The sequence below is a fragment of the Lucilia sericata genome, unplaced genomic scaffold, assembly GCF_015586225.1.
Source record: "Lucilia sericata isolate MDLA Ls3-8-SP2 unplaced genomic scaffold, ASM1558622v1 Contig000183F_arrow, whole genome shotgun sequence".
NCBI lineage: Eukaryota > Metazoa > Arthropoda > Insecta > Diptera > Calliphoridae > Lucilia > Lucilia sericata.
In genome coordinates, this window is record NW_023994211.1 from 414,261 (window position 1) to 428,572 (window position 14,312).

At 30.1% G+C, this 14,312-nt stretch overlaps 1 protein-coding gene across 1 annotated transcript; it reads right to left on the reverse strand.

Annotated features, from left to right (window-relative positions):
* Nucleotides 1-8,075: 8,075 nt before the first annotated feature.
* LOC119601650 (fork head domain transcription factor slp2) lies at nucleotides 8,076-12,953 on the reverse strand. Its single transcript, XM_037952724.1, has one exon. The coding sequence runs from the start codon at nucleotides 12,729-12,731 to the stop codon at nucleotides 11,145-11,147; it is 1,587 nt and encodes a 528-aa protein (XP_037808652.1). The 5' UTR covers nucleotides 12,732-12,953; the 3' UTR covers nucleotides 8,076-11,144.
* Between the last annotated feature and the right edge of the window lie 1,359 nt (nucleotides 12,954-14,312).

Here is a 14,312-nt window from a genome sequence, read left to right on the forward strand (position 1 = left end):
AGTGAGATTCACTTTAGGGGCCCGGATGAACGGTGGGGGCTAGGTAAAATAATGGTCTAACATCAACCAAAATCAATAGTGTTCGTCCTTGGGTAAAATGTAATACATTACAAACATCAGCACAAATCCAATATACGCTCCCTTATTTTTGGGGATTTTTAATATTTATTATTATTCTGGTCTAGTTTTTTGTATTTAGTTATGAGTATTCTAGCTTTAGCAATGGTAAAACAGTACATTTAATTTCATATAACTAAGTAGTTATCCGGTTTTACTTATTAAAAATTTATCTAATGTTAGTTTTATTAATCTTGGTCTTTGACGAAATTTGCACCAAGGTTAGTACTAGACAGTACGCCAGACACAAATTTTCAGAGCTATCGGTCCAGAACTACCGGAGTTAGAAGGGGGTCAAAGTTGGCATTTTAGTCATACAGGGTTTTATTCAAATGAGTGTAACTTTTCAGCTATGGGCAAAAATTATCCAAAGGAGGTTAGATAGCTATTTCTTTATTGTTTTCAAAAAAAATATTTGTTTTTAATTGTCCAAATGAGGTCAGATAGTTATTTTTTATGCTTTTTTATTTTATATTTTAATTTTTTTTCAAATGTGCCCGTTTTTTGCTCAAAAGAAAGCTTATACAATTTCCTTTAAGAGCTTTATAGTCCCATAATGGGATGCAAGTGGGATATCTATCAAAAAAATATTTTTTAACTCAAGAATAAGATTTTTATCAATATTTTGCACTTTTTTTACGTTTTTGTTTTTTTTTTTTTTTTTTTTTTTGCTCAAAAGAAAGCATTTCTTGCAAGAGCATTGTGGTCACTTTGTGGGATGCAAGAGGCGTATGTGAAAAAAATAATATTTCAACTCAAAAACCAAATCGTCCATTTTGAAAAAAAATAGGGAAAATTAAGTGCCAAATATTGAAAAAAATCTTATTCTTGAGTTAAAAAATATTTTTTTTTTTTGATAGATATCCCACTCGCATCCCATTATGGGACTATCAAGTGGGAAGTCATTAGAGTTAGAATCTTCAATTTTTTCACGGGCAACATTAAAGTCCATATAAAGATTTGGAGTACATGTGTTAACTTGCAATAGTGTGCGTTGCACCTCCATTATAAAGAGATTTTCAAATAAATTAAGTCCGTGATTAAAAAGCATTTTTTTTTAATGTCTGGTAACCAATAACGCCAAATTAAAATCAGTTCAATAGGTTTTGTAAATCTTAAATGCGTAAAATGAGGCGTAGCATCTGACCAAGATCTTTCATAGTTTGTTCCGAAGTAATTTTCCCGTGATAGAGTACAAATAATTAATGTCTTTTAAATAAAGTACCTAAAAAAATTTTAATGTACCGTAATGCCTATTCACGTTTGAATAAATTTCTGACTGTTTATATTAATTTAAAATATTCAACCAAATTGTGACAACATCTAATTGTCGCACTCAGAGTATAAAATGCAAAATATTTTATGGTATTACAAGGTTTTATCAATTGGTTTGCTTCAAAGTAGTTTATGAATATTAAAATTATTAAAATCGGTAAAAGTAGTTTTAGTTGAATTTTTTGTATGAAATAAACACATAGACAACATGCGACAGGAGAGCAACATGACAACAAATGCTGTTAGCAGTTAAATTACATTAGTTAAGTTTTATTGCAGAAATTTTTCTTGTTCTCTTTAAACTTGTTCTTTACGTTTACACGCAGCAAGTCTATTTCGGCAATTTTTCTTTTTTTGCCATGTTTGTTTTTGTACGAATAAGAAACAAAAGGAATTGCAGAGTAGACTTTTGAATTTGTGTGAAAAAAAGTTGCTGAGTGTGGACCGTGTTATTTATCTCGATTTAACAAAAATAAATTTGTTTACTTAAAATATTTTTGTAATTCGAAAAATACAAAAACAAATGAATTAATTTGTATAAATCCTCATGCATTTATTATTATATTCATGTAATTTCTCTTAAATAAAATGTTGCATTTCTCTCTATGTTCAGCACTGTTCATTTGTCGCCTGCTGCTGTTTAGTGCCGGTTCACACTGAACAACTTTTAGATTTTGCATAAGATAGGACAAAGGAGATTTTATTTCTATCATCTTCTCTCTCCCCAAAATTCAAAATTTTGCTCAACTAAAGTTGCTCAGTGTAAAACGGCACATAGCTGTGTTGCTGTCAAAATAATCATTCTCATATAAACGTGTGTGTTTTTTGACTCATTGTTTTCTGCTGCCGCCTGTTGTCTGGGTTGTCAGACTATTTTCTACAAAATTATATATCAGAAATCGCCAATTCCAATACTGATTTTTATAAAAAAAAAAAAAAAAAAAAAAAAAAAAAAAAAAACGCCAAACCAGTTTCCATTGATGAAGTACTAAATTAAAATAATTTTTTGACTTTTGAAGTCAATTCCCGTTTGAATATTTTATAATATGTCTGTTCAATAACTTAAAATTGTTACTAATTTTCACAAAAATGTTTGAAATTTGTATTGAAATACAAAAACAATTTGTGATAATTTGTAAAATTTTTTTGTTACAATACATATAAACATATTCTATTGTATTTTGTATGAATCCGTTTATTGGAATAAAATATACTTCTGACATTAATTTTGTTTAGGGTAGCGAACCACCCAGGGTATTTGACACTAGAATAACAGGACTAAAAAGTGAAAAAAATGAAAAAAACACGAAAAATTTTATGAAATGTTTCTTGTACGGCACACGCAAGCAGTATTCCACACTTTTATGTCCTCTTTTTTATTTTCAATTACTTTGCGTTCTTTTTATTCAAATTATTAAATTTTTTTTTTTTTTTTTAATAAAAATTTTCTGATAATTTTCATTTGATGTTTTAATTTATATTTTTTAATTTTCTGACAATTCAAGGCATGTGAAATTGAGATGGTACTTTTCTGATGATTCTTGTAATTGTTATATTATTGATTTCTACTGTGGTGATGCCAGTACACCACCATGCACTCGTAAACCTCTCGACTACATTTTCTGACAATCGGTCCATAATTGACCCTACGTACCATATAATTACTTTAACGCTTAAAATATCTGTATAGCAATGAAATTCGGCACAAACAAGTTTTATAGGAACCTAAATTTCACTATAAAATTTTATGAGAATTGGTCCATAATTGACCCCACCATAAATGCTCTAGAATTGAAATACGTAGCAGATGAAGTTTATAATACCTACTACTGATATTACAATCACTTAATTTCTCCAAAAAATTAAACCTCACAAAATCGCAATAACCACATAAAATTATTACTTACTTAGACTTTTTAAAGCACCAGCTAATTTATTTTATTAGAAAGTAATTATATTAAAACAGGTAACATTTTCATAAATTTTGTTGATATCATTAAACCAACAACATATAGAAATGATCTGTATACTAACTTATATTATCTAAAATTTGCACCTCTTTTACTTTACCTTAAAAGACATACATACTCAAATAAGCAAAATGTACAGCAAATTTTGAGTTAATAATAATTACCAAATAAATAGTATTATTTTAAAGCAGCTTTTAATCGCTAAAAATATTTAATTTTTTTCTTTTATCTTTAAACTTTGTAGTCCTTTTAAAAAGACAGAGTTATCCCCAGTGATCCCTATATGTATCGATTTGTTCAAGTGTAAACACCCAGCAAAAACTCGGTAATGGGTTGTACTTGCATAACCACTCACTTTTCAATGACTATGATTTAACGTCTGCATTACTTAGAAGTACTATATAGTGACTTCCTTTTAATCTGATATAGAAGTACTTAATTTTCGGCTTTGTCGTTTTGTTAGAACATTTTATTTAATTGCGTGTTAGGAATTGTGTTTTACAAAAAAGTTTGTTGAAACATACATACATACATACATACATACATACATACATACATACATACATACATACATACATACATACATACATACATACATACATACATACATACATACATACATACATACATACATACATACATACATACATACATACATACATACATACATACATGTGTGAATTTTCATAATTCCAACATATTTTTGAATAAATTATAATTAATGTAAAAGACAAATTTAGTATTTTAACCAGCTGACAACACACTCAGTTAAATTCACTTAATATAATAAATTTATATTCTTGTTTACACATTCAATATTTAGTTATTTAATTATTGAATTGAATTTAAATGTCAGTCTAAGCACCACTTTTAATATAACACATTTGAATAAAACTCATGAGTTTTGCTCAACAATAACCAACAATTTATTCATTATATTTTATGATCAATGATAATAATTGTGAAAATTAAAGAAACACTACAAGCTCTAATTAGTTTTGTTCCTAATTTAAGGGCATATTCATACAGCATTCTACTTAAAATATCACATTAATTTATGGTTTTATAACAATCCTAAAAAGGAAAATCACTTTTCAATGTTTAACGTCCACTATGGTCATATATTCATCGATGTAAGCAAACATCAAAGGTCATGAATATAGAATTACGAAAATGCGGGTTAATAGAATTAAAGATCCACAAATTATAGAAAAAAATTTAATTACAATCAAAACATTAACACGAGTTCAACTAAAAATGAACTACAAATACAACTGCATCTTTCTTTTATTACAAGTGCCACTTCTTGTAAGTTTCATTTATAGATATTATGTGTAATATTTATGTACATATGTATGTACGTTAATTTTCTTATTCTATCCAAAAAAATATATACAAACAAACACTCATTCTTTCCTATTTAATAATTAAATAATAATTCCACAAATGAGGGTATGAGTGTTATTGGGAACTAAATATTCTTCATTAAAAATACACAAATGTACATAAATACTAGGGTGATCGATTATTCGACATTTTCCAAAAACCGGTTTTCGAATAGTTCGAATAGTTGACATTTTAAAAAAACCGGTTGATATTTTTCAAATTTAGAAAAAACCGGTTAACCGGTTTTTCATTATAAATAAAAAAATATATTTTAATTTGAAAAACTTAATGTTAATGTTTAAATTTGATTAATAAAACATGGCCCGAAATGATTTTTAACAGTTTAAAAGATTATAACTTAAGATCTAGTCGTCTGATTTACATTATTTCTTTAATATAAAAAAATTAGGAAAAAAGTGGGACACTTCTGTTAAACATAAGGTACTATGTAATCCTAGCTATTTTAAAAGCCCTGTTTAGGATATTTTATGGGCATTCCAACACTTCCATAAAATTTCAGCCGTAAATTAATTATTGTAATTGGAATATAATCTTAAAATTGATAAAATTTTATCAAATAGTTATTAATTTTACAAATAAATTTTTTTAATTAGGAAAATCAAAAAAGTTTAACCAAAGGAGCTGTAGAAAAATATACGCTAGTTACTCGACTCGAATATTTTTAAAATTTAGACGGGCTGTATTATTATTTACTTAAAAATTTCATTTAAATAATCTTTGAATACAATGCAAATAAAGGTATTCGAAACCGGTTTTTAAAAAGTGAAAAAACCGGGTTATTCGATATTCGAAAAATCAACATTAAGAAAAAACCGAGACTGGTAAAGCAGAAAAAACCGGTTTTAAAACCGGTTGAAAAATCGATTCGATCACCCTAATAAATACATACATATGTAGTATATATGTATAAATGAAAGTGAGAATGTGGAAACCAGAGACCTGTTGCTGACGTTGGTTGCCACATGACCCCAAACATTTTACGCTGTGCAAGATAATTTGAAGGAATGTGTTTGTGGCGGAGCTGTTAAGTTGTACCATGTGTGATAATTGTAATCCATAAGGCACTAACGCCACACATTTGTAAACGAAATAGGAAATAAACGCATACTGCCGAAGGAATTTTGCAGGTATTTGAAAGAATTTTAACATCCATATTCATAAATGCTGAATAAAGTTGTTGATGGTTTATTGTAGGAATTTTGTATCGAAAATGCGTGTAATAAAATAAATAAAAATAAACTATTAATTTCTTTATGAATATGGGGGTAAGTATTTTAACGCTTGTATTTATAAAAAATCTTATTTTGCTTTTAATGCACACAATAGTTTAAGCACAGTTTAGCCTTAAAAACCATTCATAAAATTCTGATATTCATAAAAATATAATAAACCTATAATAACTATTGTGCAGTTTTATGTCTAACTTGGCAGCACTGTATAATTTGGCTGTCATTTTATGTGTTAGTGTTGCGTACATTTAGGATAAAATATTCGTTGATTCGGTCTTCTTAATTTTTGTTTATAATAGATTTTTCACAATAAAAACGAACTTTTTACCCCCGTTAACACCAACTCCGGTTATCGTTTAACCGGTAGATATTCTGCCGGTTAAAATAATTTTTGTATGAAAACTGTCAATTTAACCTTATGATAAAATATAACCAGACATTGAGATAATGGGGGTAAGAAAAATAAATACATATGGGAAATTTTATGTCAAGTGACCCAACTCAAAAAATCGATTTCGACGAAATTTGCACTAAAGTTATTACTATTGGATAGTATGTCAGACACAAATTTTCAGCTCTATCGGTCAAGAACTGCCAGACTTAGAGGGGGTCAAAATTGGACATTTTGGTCATACAGGGTTTTATTCAAATTAGTGTAACTTTTCACCTATTGGTCCCAGCAAAAATTGTCCAAACTGAGTACACAGGGTTAACGCTGTCGACCTAAAATTACCGAAAAAAGCTTTATCTGAGAAAAAAATTGTTAAAAATCAACTTATAATTGGACTAAAGAAGGCCTATAGTAAAAGTCTTATATTTGTTAATGGTTTAGTGAAGGTGTTTTAAGCTTTTTGACGTTTATGAATACGATTTTACTGAATTTTGCCTAAAATTGTTTAATAAACTTAAAATAAGCTTTTATAAATACAACCGTAAATCTTTAAACGGGATGGGAAAGCATTTATGAACAAAATGCATTTTTTTTGGAAAAATTAAAGAAGAAATTAAACAATTCTTAAATGTAAATCTATAGTAAAAGTTATATAAGATTTGGCCCAGACGAATGTAGCACTCTTACTTGTTTAAATTTAATTTTAATGACGACCTTTTGTTCTGTTACTTGTTTAGAAATATATTTATATTGTTCTATATTACAGAAAATTTAAAAAGTCGCCGCATGACCCTGCATGTTAAATATCAACTATAAATCTGCACTTATTTCTTAAAGAATAGTTGTACTTTCTGTCCCAAAAACATTAATGACATTATTCAAACCAATTCAGTGGATCTATTTACGGTCAACATTTTATGATTCTACGTTCAACCGTTTGGTCTGTGCGATAATGAATCGGTCATTGTAACGCTACCTTAACGCAAACGGTCCTTCCGTAAACTTGAATTGTGCAATACATACATACATACATACATGTTTTCATTCTTTAAGTTTCTGACACTTACAACAATATTGAACTAAATTAAAAGCATTTAAATATTTACATCTCAGAGAGATCCCAAGAAATTATCGTGTAAATCTAAGATATACATATGTATATTAAAAAAAGTAGCCAGCAAATGAAGAAACAATGTGTTAAGTTAAGCGTATGTCAAATATTTTCTTATTTGAAGTGACACATTACGAGTGTTTCATCTCATATAAAATGTATCTTTACTTTTTCATGCTGCCGCGTTCCGAGCGAACAACGGTTGTGAAGAATAAAGTAAACGTTTGAAATTCTTTTTCACACATTTCTGGTAGTTGATTAGTTTTGTAGTTAGTTGTCTTTGTGGTTGTGTTTTTTTGTTTGTTTTGAACACAATTTGTTTAAAATTTTCGCTCTGCATTTGATTAAGTAGTCTCATGCGTTTTGCTTTAATTATATTAAGTATTTCCGCTGAATTTTTTTCTTTTTGATAAGTTGTAAAATGAAAATGCTCTTTCACTTTTTGTATTTCATTTAATTTGTTTGTTTATAATAAATATTATTTTTATTATTATTATTATATATGTACATTATAATATTTTTCGTAATCTAACGCATTTGTTTTTTTTTTTTAATTGTTGGTATTATATTATCAATTATTTTTATGTATTTTTTATTAAAATTAATAAATATAAACACTTAAGTAACTAAAAATTTATTTAAACTACATTCATAATTATTTTCTACATATTATACAATTACAGTATCACTTAAATTTTTTTATTTTATTTTTCAATTTTGTTTTTAATCCAAATAAAAAATTGAGAGATTGATTGATTTTCTTGGCAATTTGTGATAATTTATAAAATGTTCGCTTAAATATCAGTTTCAACATCGGTATTTTGAAAAATTACTTATTAGACTATTGCATAGTTTTTCAATCCGAAAATATTTTGGTAAATCGTTAAATCTATTGAACCCAAACTTGTGAAAGGTATATCCTGCAGTTTGCAACATAATATGTATGTAAATATAATATGTATGTAAAATTGATAATTTTTCTTAAAACTGTTGATAAACTAAAAATAGTTTTAATAAGGGGAAAAACTTACACACTTGGTCAAATAGTATCACTTTTAAAAAATCAAAGTACGCAAATTGTATCGCGAGATTTTCAAAGTAAATACGCTGAAGAACGGAAATATGAAAATGGCTCCGTATACTGTGCCAAAAATTTAAATAATCTAAGAAAAAATTTCTTTAAAAAAACCATAATTAATGGAAAGAATATTATTAAGGCTGCGCCGTGTTTCATGTATGGCATGTACATAAATATGTACGAAAAATATGTTTTACTATTGTATTAAATATACAATAGATATACGACTTCATATACATATATGTACATTAAATAAACTTTTAATCGTTTAAAACCCGAAGAACAGCTTTAATAAGAAAGTCATGCAGGAATACCTCTCAATCGATACGTATGTATGTATAAATGTACTGAACACGAGAAACACGATCTGATTGTGGAAAAAGTAATTGCATAATTTCTTTACAGTATCTTTGTTCCACAAAGTGATTTTTAGTGGGTTTAAGAGGTATATTATTTTAGCTTTATATCGATATAGGTGTCTAAATTAAGTCAAGATTACACAGAAAAATATTTGAAAAATTGTTAGGGATTTGGTTTGGTCAATTTTGGAATTTTTTTAGATTTTGAGGACCACAAAATAACGGAATTTTTTTGAAAAGATTGCAAACAATTTTTTAACATGTTGTACTGAGATCAAGATTTTCAATCGCTGGTAGGGAACAGATGCCCTTTTCCAAAATTTTTTTTATTTTCTCGTATTTAGTAGATTAATATGCATCCTAGAAAGAATGACATCCCAATGTGCATATTGCTCATTTACTACAAGACTTAAATTTTACTAAAAAAATCATTTTGAGTAAAACAGTATGAACAGTTGTGTCCCCTTACTTGCCAAGTTTCCAGGAGACAACGAAATTGAGAAATTAAAATTGTTTTCTCTTTGGCGGAACTTGCAGGTTTTAGGCAGGGCTGTCAGATGTGGCGTTTTCTGGCCAAACGGGGCGATTTTTTAAAGTGTTTGGCGACGAAAAATTATATTCGACGATATGCGATTTTTTAGTGATAAACTAATGAGTTGGCTAATTGTTTGGCTTTTTAAAATCAATTATTCTAAAAGTTCTTAATATATTTACACACAAAGATGTATAAAATGATAGTACTGATTTTAAAAATTTATAAAAATGTATTTTAAATCAATCAAATGATTATCGGAATTGGAAAATAATACACAAATTCATTGGTCTCATAAAATCCAATGTCATAATGTTTTATTCGATAAAAAAAATTTATTTTATTTCGAACAAAAAACCAATTAAATTGGACTTCGTAAGACCAATGTATTTTGTTGTCGTTTTTAAAACCACTCCCAACATTGATTAGGTTCTATGATAACCACGATTCTCATTTCAATCTTTCTTTAAAATTAATGACTCCAAGCCACATTTCGAAATAATAACCCAGCAAATAGATTATTAATATTATTTATGTCAAATTAGATGTATTTCATAAAAATTACTTCTTGAGAATGACCTCGGATATAGTGAATTTGTAATGAAATAAAAGGGACATCCCTCCTATGACAAGTCTGTGTTAAAATCATCAAATGGCCTGTTCTGCTGAAACGAGATTTAATAGTGGAAATAATATTCGTGGAACATCGTTTCTGAAAATGGGTATAAAAATGTCAGGACTATAATTTGTTTCATTAAACGTATTCATAAAAAATACAATAAAATATTTGTATATTATAAATATTTATAGGGGAATTGAGTTAAAAAGTCAAAAAAATTATTTTAATTTAGTTCTTCATCAATTGAAATTGATTTGGCAAATTTGGCAGGTGTTAATATGTTATACTAAATTTGTATTTATTAAATATACCTACGTGCAAACAAGGGTTTTAGTTTAGACGTTCACAACAAAAATCTATATGATTGACTTTAATATAACACATTTTCTAGTACTCAGATCAAAATACTCGAATTTTGGTTTATATCAGTCTTGTAAATGAGCGATATGTTCACAAACACAATTCTTTAGTTTATTGAATTAGAAAGTAAACACTGCAGATTTCTAATATTCAGACACCGACCTTTGTACTTGTCAATTTTCTATTAAAATTGTTTCTAATTAAACTCAGTTTGTTATGGAAGCCACTACGGAAAATGATTTTTGATCTTTTTGGCGTATGCAACAATATACACATATTGTTCTTAATATACACATAATTCATGGGAATATCGAACTGAATTGAACAATTTCCCAAAAATGTAAACTTTTATATATGAATATATACCTACATAATTTATAAATGTTATCTCGTAGGTATACATATGTATATATCTCTGAATATTAAAAGGATATTTATTTTATTTTTATTATAATTAAGCACATTTTAATGCCAAATTTAGCTCGGTTATAAAAATTGACCTTTTCAGCGAAAATCAATAAATCTCTCTATTATGTACATACACATATGTATTAATTATTCCTGTAGAACTCAGAAAATATGTGTCTTTTTGGTTTAAATAGATAAACTCAAATCCAAAATTACACACAATAAATATTTACACCTCAATCTTATTAAATTAGCCGAACGTACAAGTAGCGTTAGACTTACAGTAACTCAGCTATTGCGTGAAACTACCGTTACTGACTTTAAGATAGGCGCAGGTGGTGAAACGGCTGCTGCAGCCGATGGTGATATTGAATGGGAAGGCGACGAAGAAGGCTGGCCCAGATGGGTCAATACTTGCAGTGGTTGATGGACGGCTGATGGAGCTTGATGCGGGTGAGTAGGCGGGCTGATGTGATGCAAAGCAGATAGTTGATGTTGCTGCTGGTGTTGATGTCTTTGATGCGCCGCAATGGCGGCAGCAGCTGCATGTTGTTGCAGGAGCTGTTGATATTGCAAACGCTGGTAAAGATCGGAGGTGGGCATAGAGGCGGCTGCTGCAGCTGCAGCCGCGGCAGCAGCCGGATGACTCTGAGGGGGAATGGCTGCGGCAGAGAGTAATCGCTCCATATTGCTATAGTTGGCAGCCGCCATGGCACTATTAACTCTGGCAGAGAAGGGCGAGGGAGGTAAAGTTGTATTCTTTGGCACAAAAGGATTGTATCTTCCATACATACTTGCTAGGAGACTCGGGTTAGTAGCACCAGAGGCTGTCGCTTGCTGAGGATATAGGAACTGATTGAATTGTGGATAACCTAGGCCGGTAAACATTGGCCCTATCAGAGAACGTTTGAATGCTGCTAGCCTTGACCTTGAGGCGGCGGTGGTGCGCCTTCTCAATTTACCCGTAGACCCCCCTATAAATACATCATCCGCAGAGGGGTCTAGCATCCAGTAATTGCCCTTGCCTGGGTCATCATAGTGACGGGGAACTTTGACAAAACATTTGTTTAAACTAAGATTGTGACGTATGGAGTTCTGCCACCCCTGTTTATTGTCTCTGTAGTAGGGAAAGTTAGTCATTATGTATTCATAGATGCCGTTAAGGGTTAAACGTTTTTCGGGACTTTGTCTAATGGCCATCATTATTAGCGCATTATAACTGTAGGGTGGCTTTTCATTGCCTTTCTTATCCGTTACCGGTTTCTCACTATTTTCATCTTTATTTTCCCCTTCATCCTCTATTCCTTCTCTATCGGCCTCTACATCTCCATCTAAATCCTCATCGTCATCCACTACATCGGGATCCAAACCAGCCTCGAGATCACTTTCAGTACCTTCATCGTCGTGGTGATGGTTGCGCACGTTATTCACTAAGCCTTCGGTGCTATTACTCAATTCACTACCGTCGGTAGGCGGTGGCGGTGACATGCTTGTCACATCCAAATCTGAGTCGGCATCTTGCCCATCAGTGTCGTCGCAGAGATTGAACGATGTGAGATCGTTTTGGTTTTGATGATGGGAGTGATGCTGATGATTCGGATTGTTGTCTTCCACAGTCTCCGGTAGTATGGAGTTAATGGAGAAACTTGATTTTAAGTGGGGAGTGCGAGCCATTTTATAAAATTGCTGCAAATGCTGATGGGTATCCAGCAACGCTTGATGGTGAGAATGCAATTGTTGCAGGTGAAGATCTTGTTGCTGCGGCTGCTGAAGTTGTTCCTGTGGCGGTGGTGAATGTAAATGAGTTATTTGAACTGAAGTTTGAATATGATCTGAAACTCTGTCAACACTACATGGATCGTCGATTTTAACCATGTTTTTCTCAAACTTTTAACACACACTTTTTATTTTAAAGCAATAAATTTTTCTTATTGAATTTTCTGATTTTATTCTTTGGGCTCATTCAATACTTTATTTTATTTAAATATAATTATTTTGTTAACTAAAACGTAACACTTTCATGTCGAAATGGCAGATTACTTGATCCCGATTTTATCGTCTTATACTCGATTCACGCAATTACAGCACTTATGTCCGTTCCGTAGTAATGATTATTGTAGACTAAAAATTTCTTGTTGTCAGAAAGACAAAGAGTATTTTATTACTAATCGTGGAGAGATTTTTTATTTATTTTTTTTCTTTACCTTTCTTTTATTTCATTTCAACCAACTGAATTAGTCTCGAACATCTGGTTTATCCAACCAAAACTACACTACTTCTTTCTCACTCTAACGCTCTCGTGAATGAGCAGCCAATCAAAATAGTGGAACTTGTGGTTTTTAACACATTTTTGTATTTAGGCAGCAGCAACCAATGATTCGAATGAAAACATAAACATTCTTATTCGCCACTTTTCCGCTACCGTAGTAGACGTAATTGTGTTTGTTTTGATAGTTATTGTTGTTTTACATTAAGTTAATGTTGTTCGACCACTCTCTTCATACGACACCCATGTTGGTTGGTATGAGTACTCTTCGTGTGCACACCTCGTCGCACTAATGTGCGAGAGTGCATGATAGAGATTTATTTTTGTTTTGTTTATTTCTGTTGGGTGTTGTATTAATGAAAACAACTGGTTTTTGTTGGGTGAACTCGAAAACAATCTGATAGTTGTTGTTTCTCATACAAAACGTGTTTTTTGCTCACTTTGTTTTGCTTTATTTTTTGCATGCAGATGTTTCTTTTATATCAAATACATGTACATACATCCATACATGCATCAGTAATTTAATTCTGTTCACTCCTCATATATTCGCCATATTACATCCAGGGCTGCCAGGTAAATTTGTAGAAATATCGGCAATTTTTTCCAAAAAAAAAGGCATTTATCGGCACTTACATTTTAAAAATCGGCAATTGAAAAAATCACTTTTGTACCAAAGAAAACTATCACAAATTAATACAAAAATCACAATAAATCACAGTAAACGATTAAAAGTCAGGCAAATTGTGCAATCTGTGCATGTTTCCATTCTCGCAATTGAATTGTCACAAATTACCTACTACCCTGTAAAATATTTTCAAATTTTGGTAATGAGTTATGTAGTTATTTCATACATTACTTGGCAATGAGTGGTCGTTATCAACGACATTAAAAAATTTGTTTCAATAGGATTTGTAACCATTGTCTAGAGTGTATGTCTAATAAGGAATTTGTTAATGGTTCTAATCCTAGTAGATAATATAAGTTTTTTTAAAAATATTGTTTTTACTCAACTTTTAGTCGAATTGAGTTTTTGGTGGCAAATATTTTATTTTGCACGTTTACCACAAATTATTGTAAATATGCTATCTCCAAGTATAATTTTTATTGAATGTTGGCAGATCTGGCAATGTACTGGCAATGAAAAATTGTTAGAAACAGGTACATAAATTGTCAGTTCAGACGGTTGTAAG

What these genes read in the sequence shown, in the direction of transcription:
- LOC119601650 (XM_037952724.1), bottom strand. Translation starts at nt 12,731, where the DNA reads ATGGTTAAAATCGACGATCCATGTAGTGTTGACAGAGTTTCAGATCAT.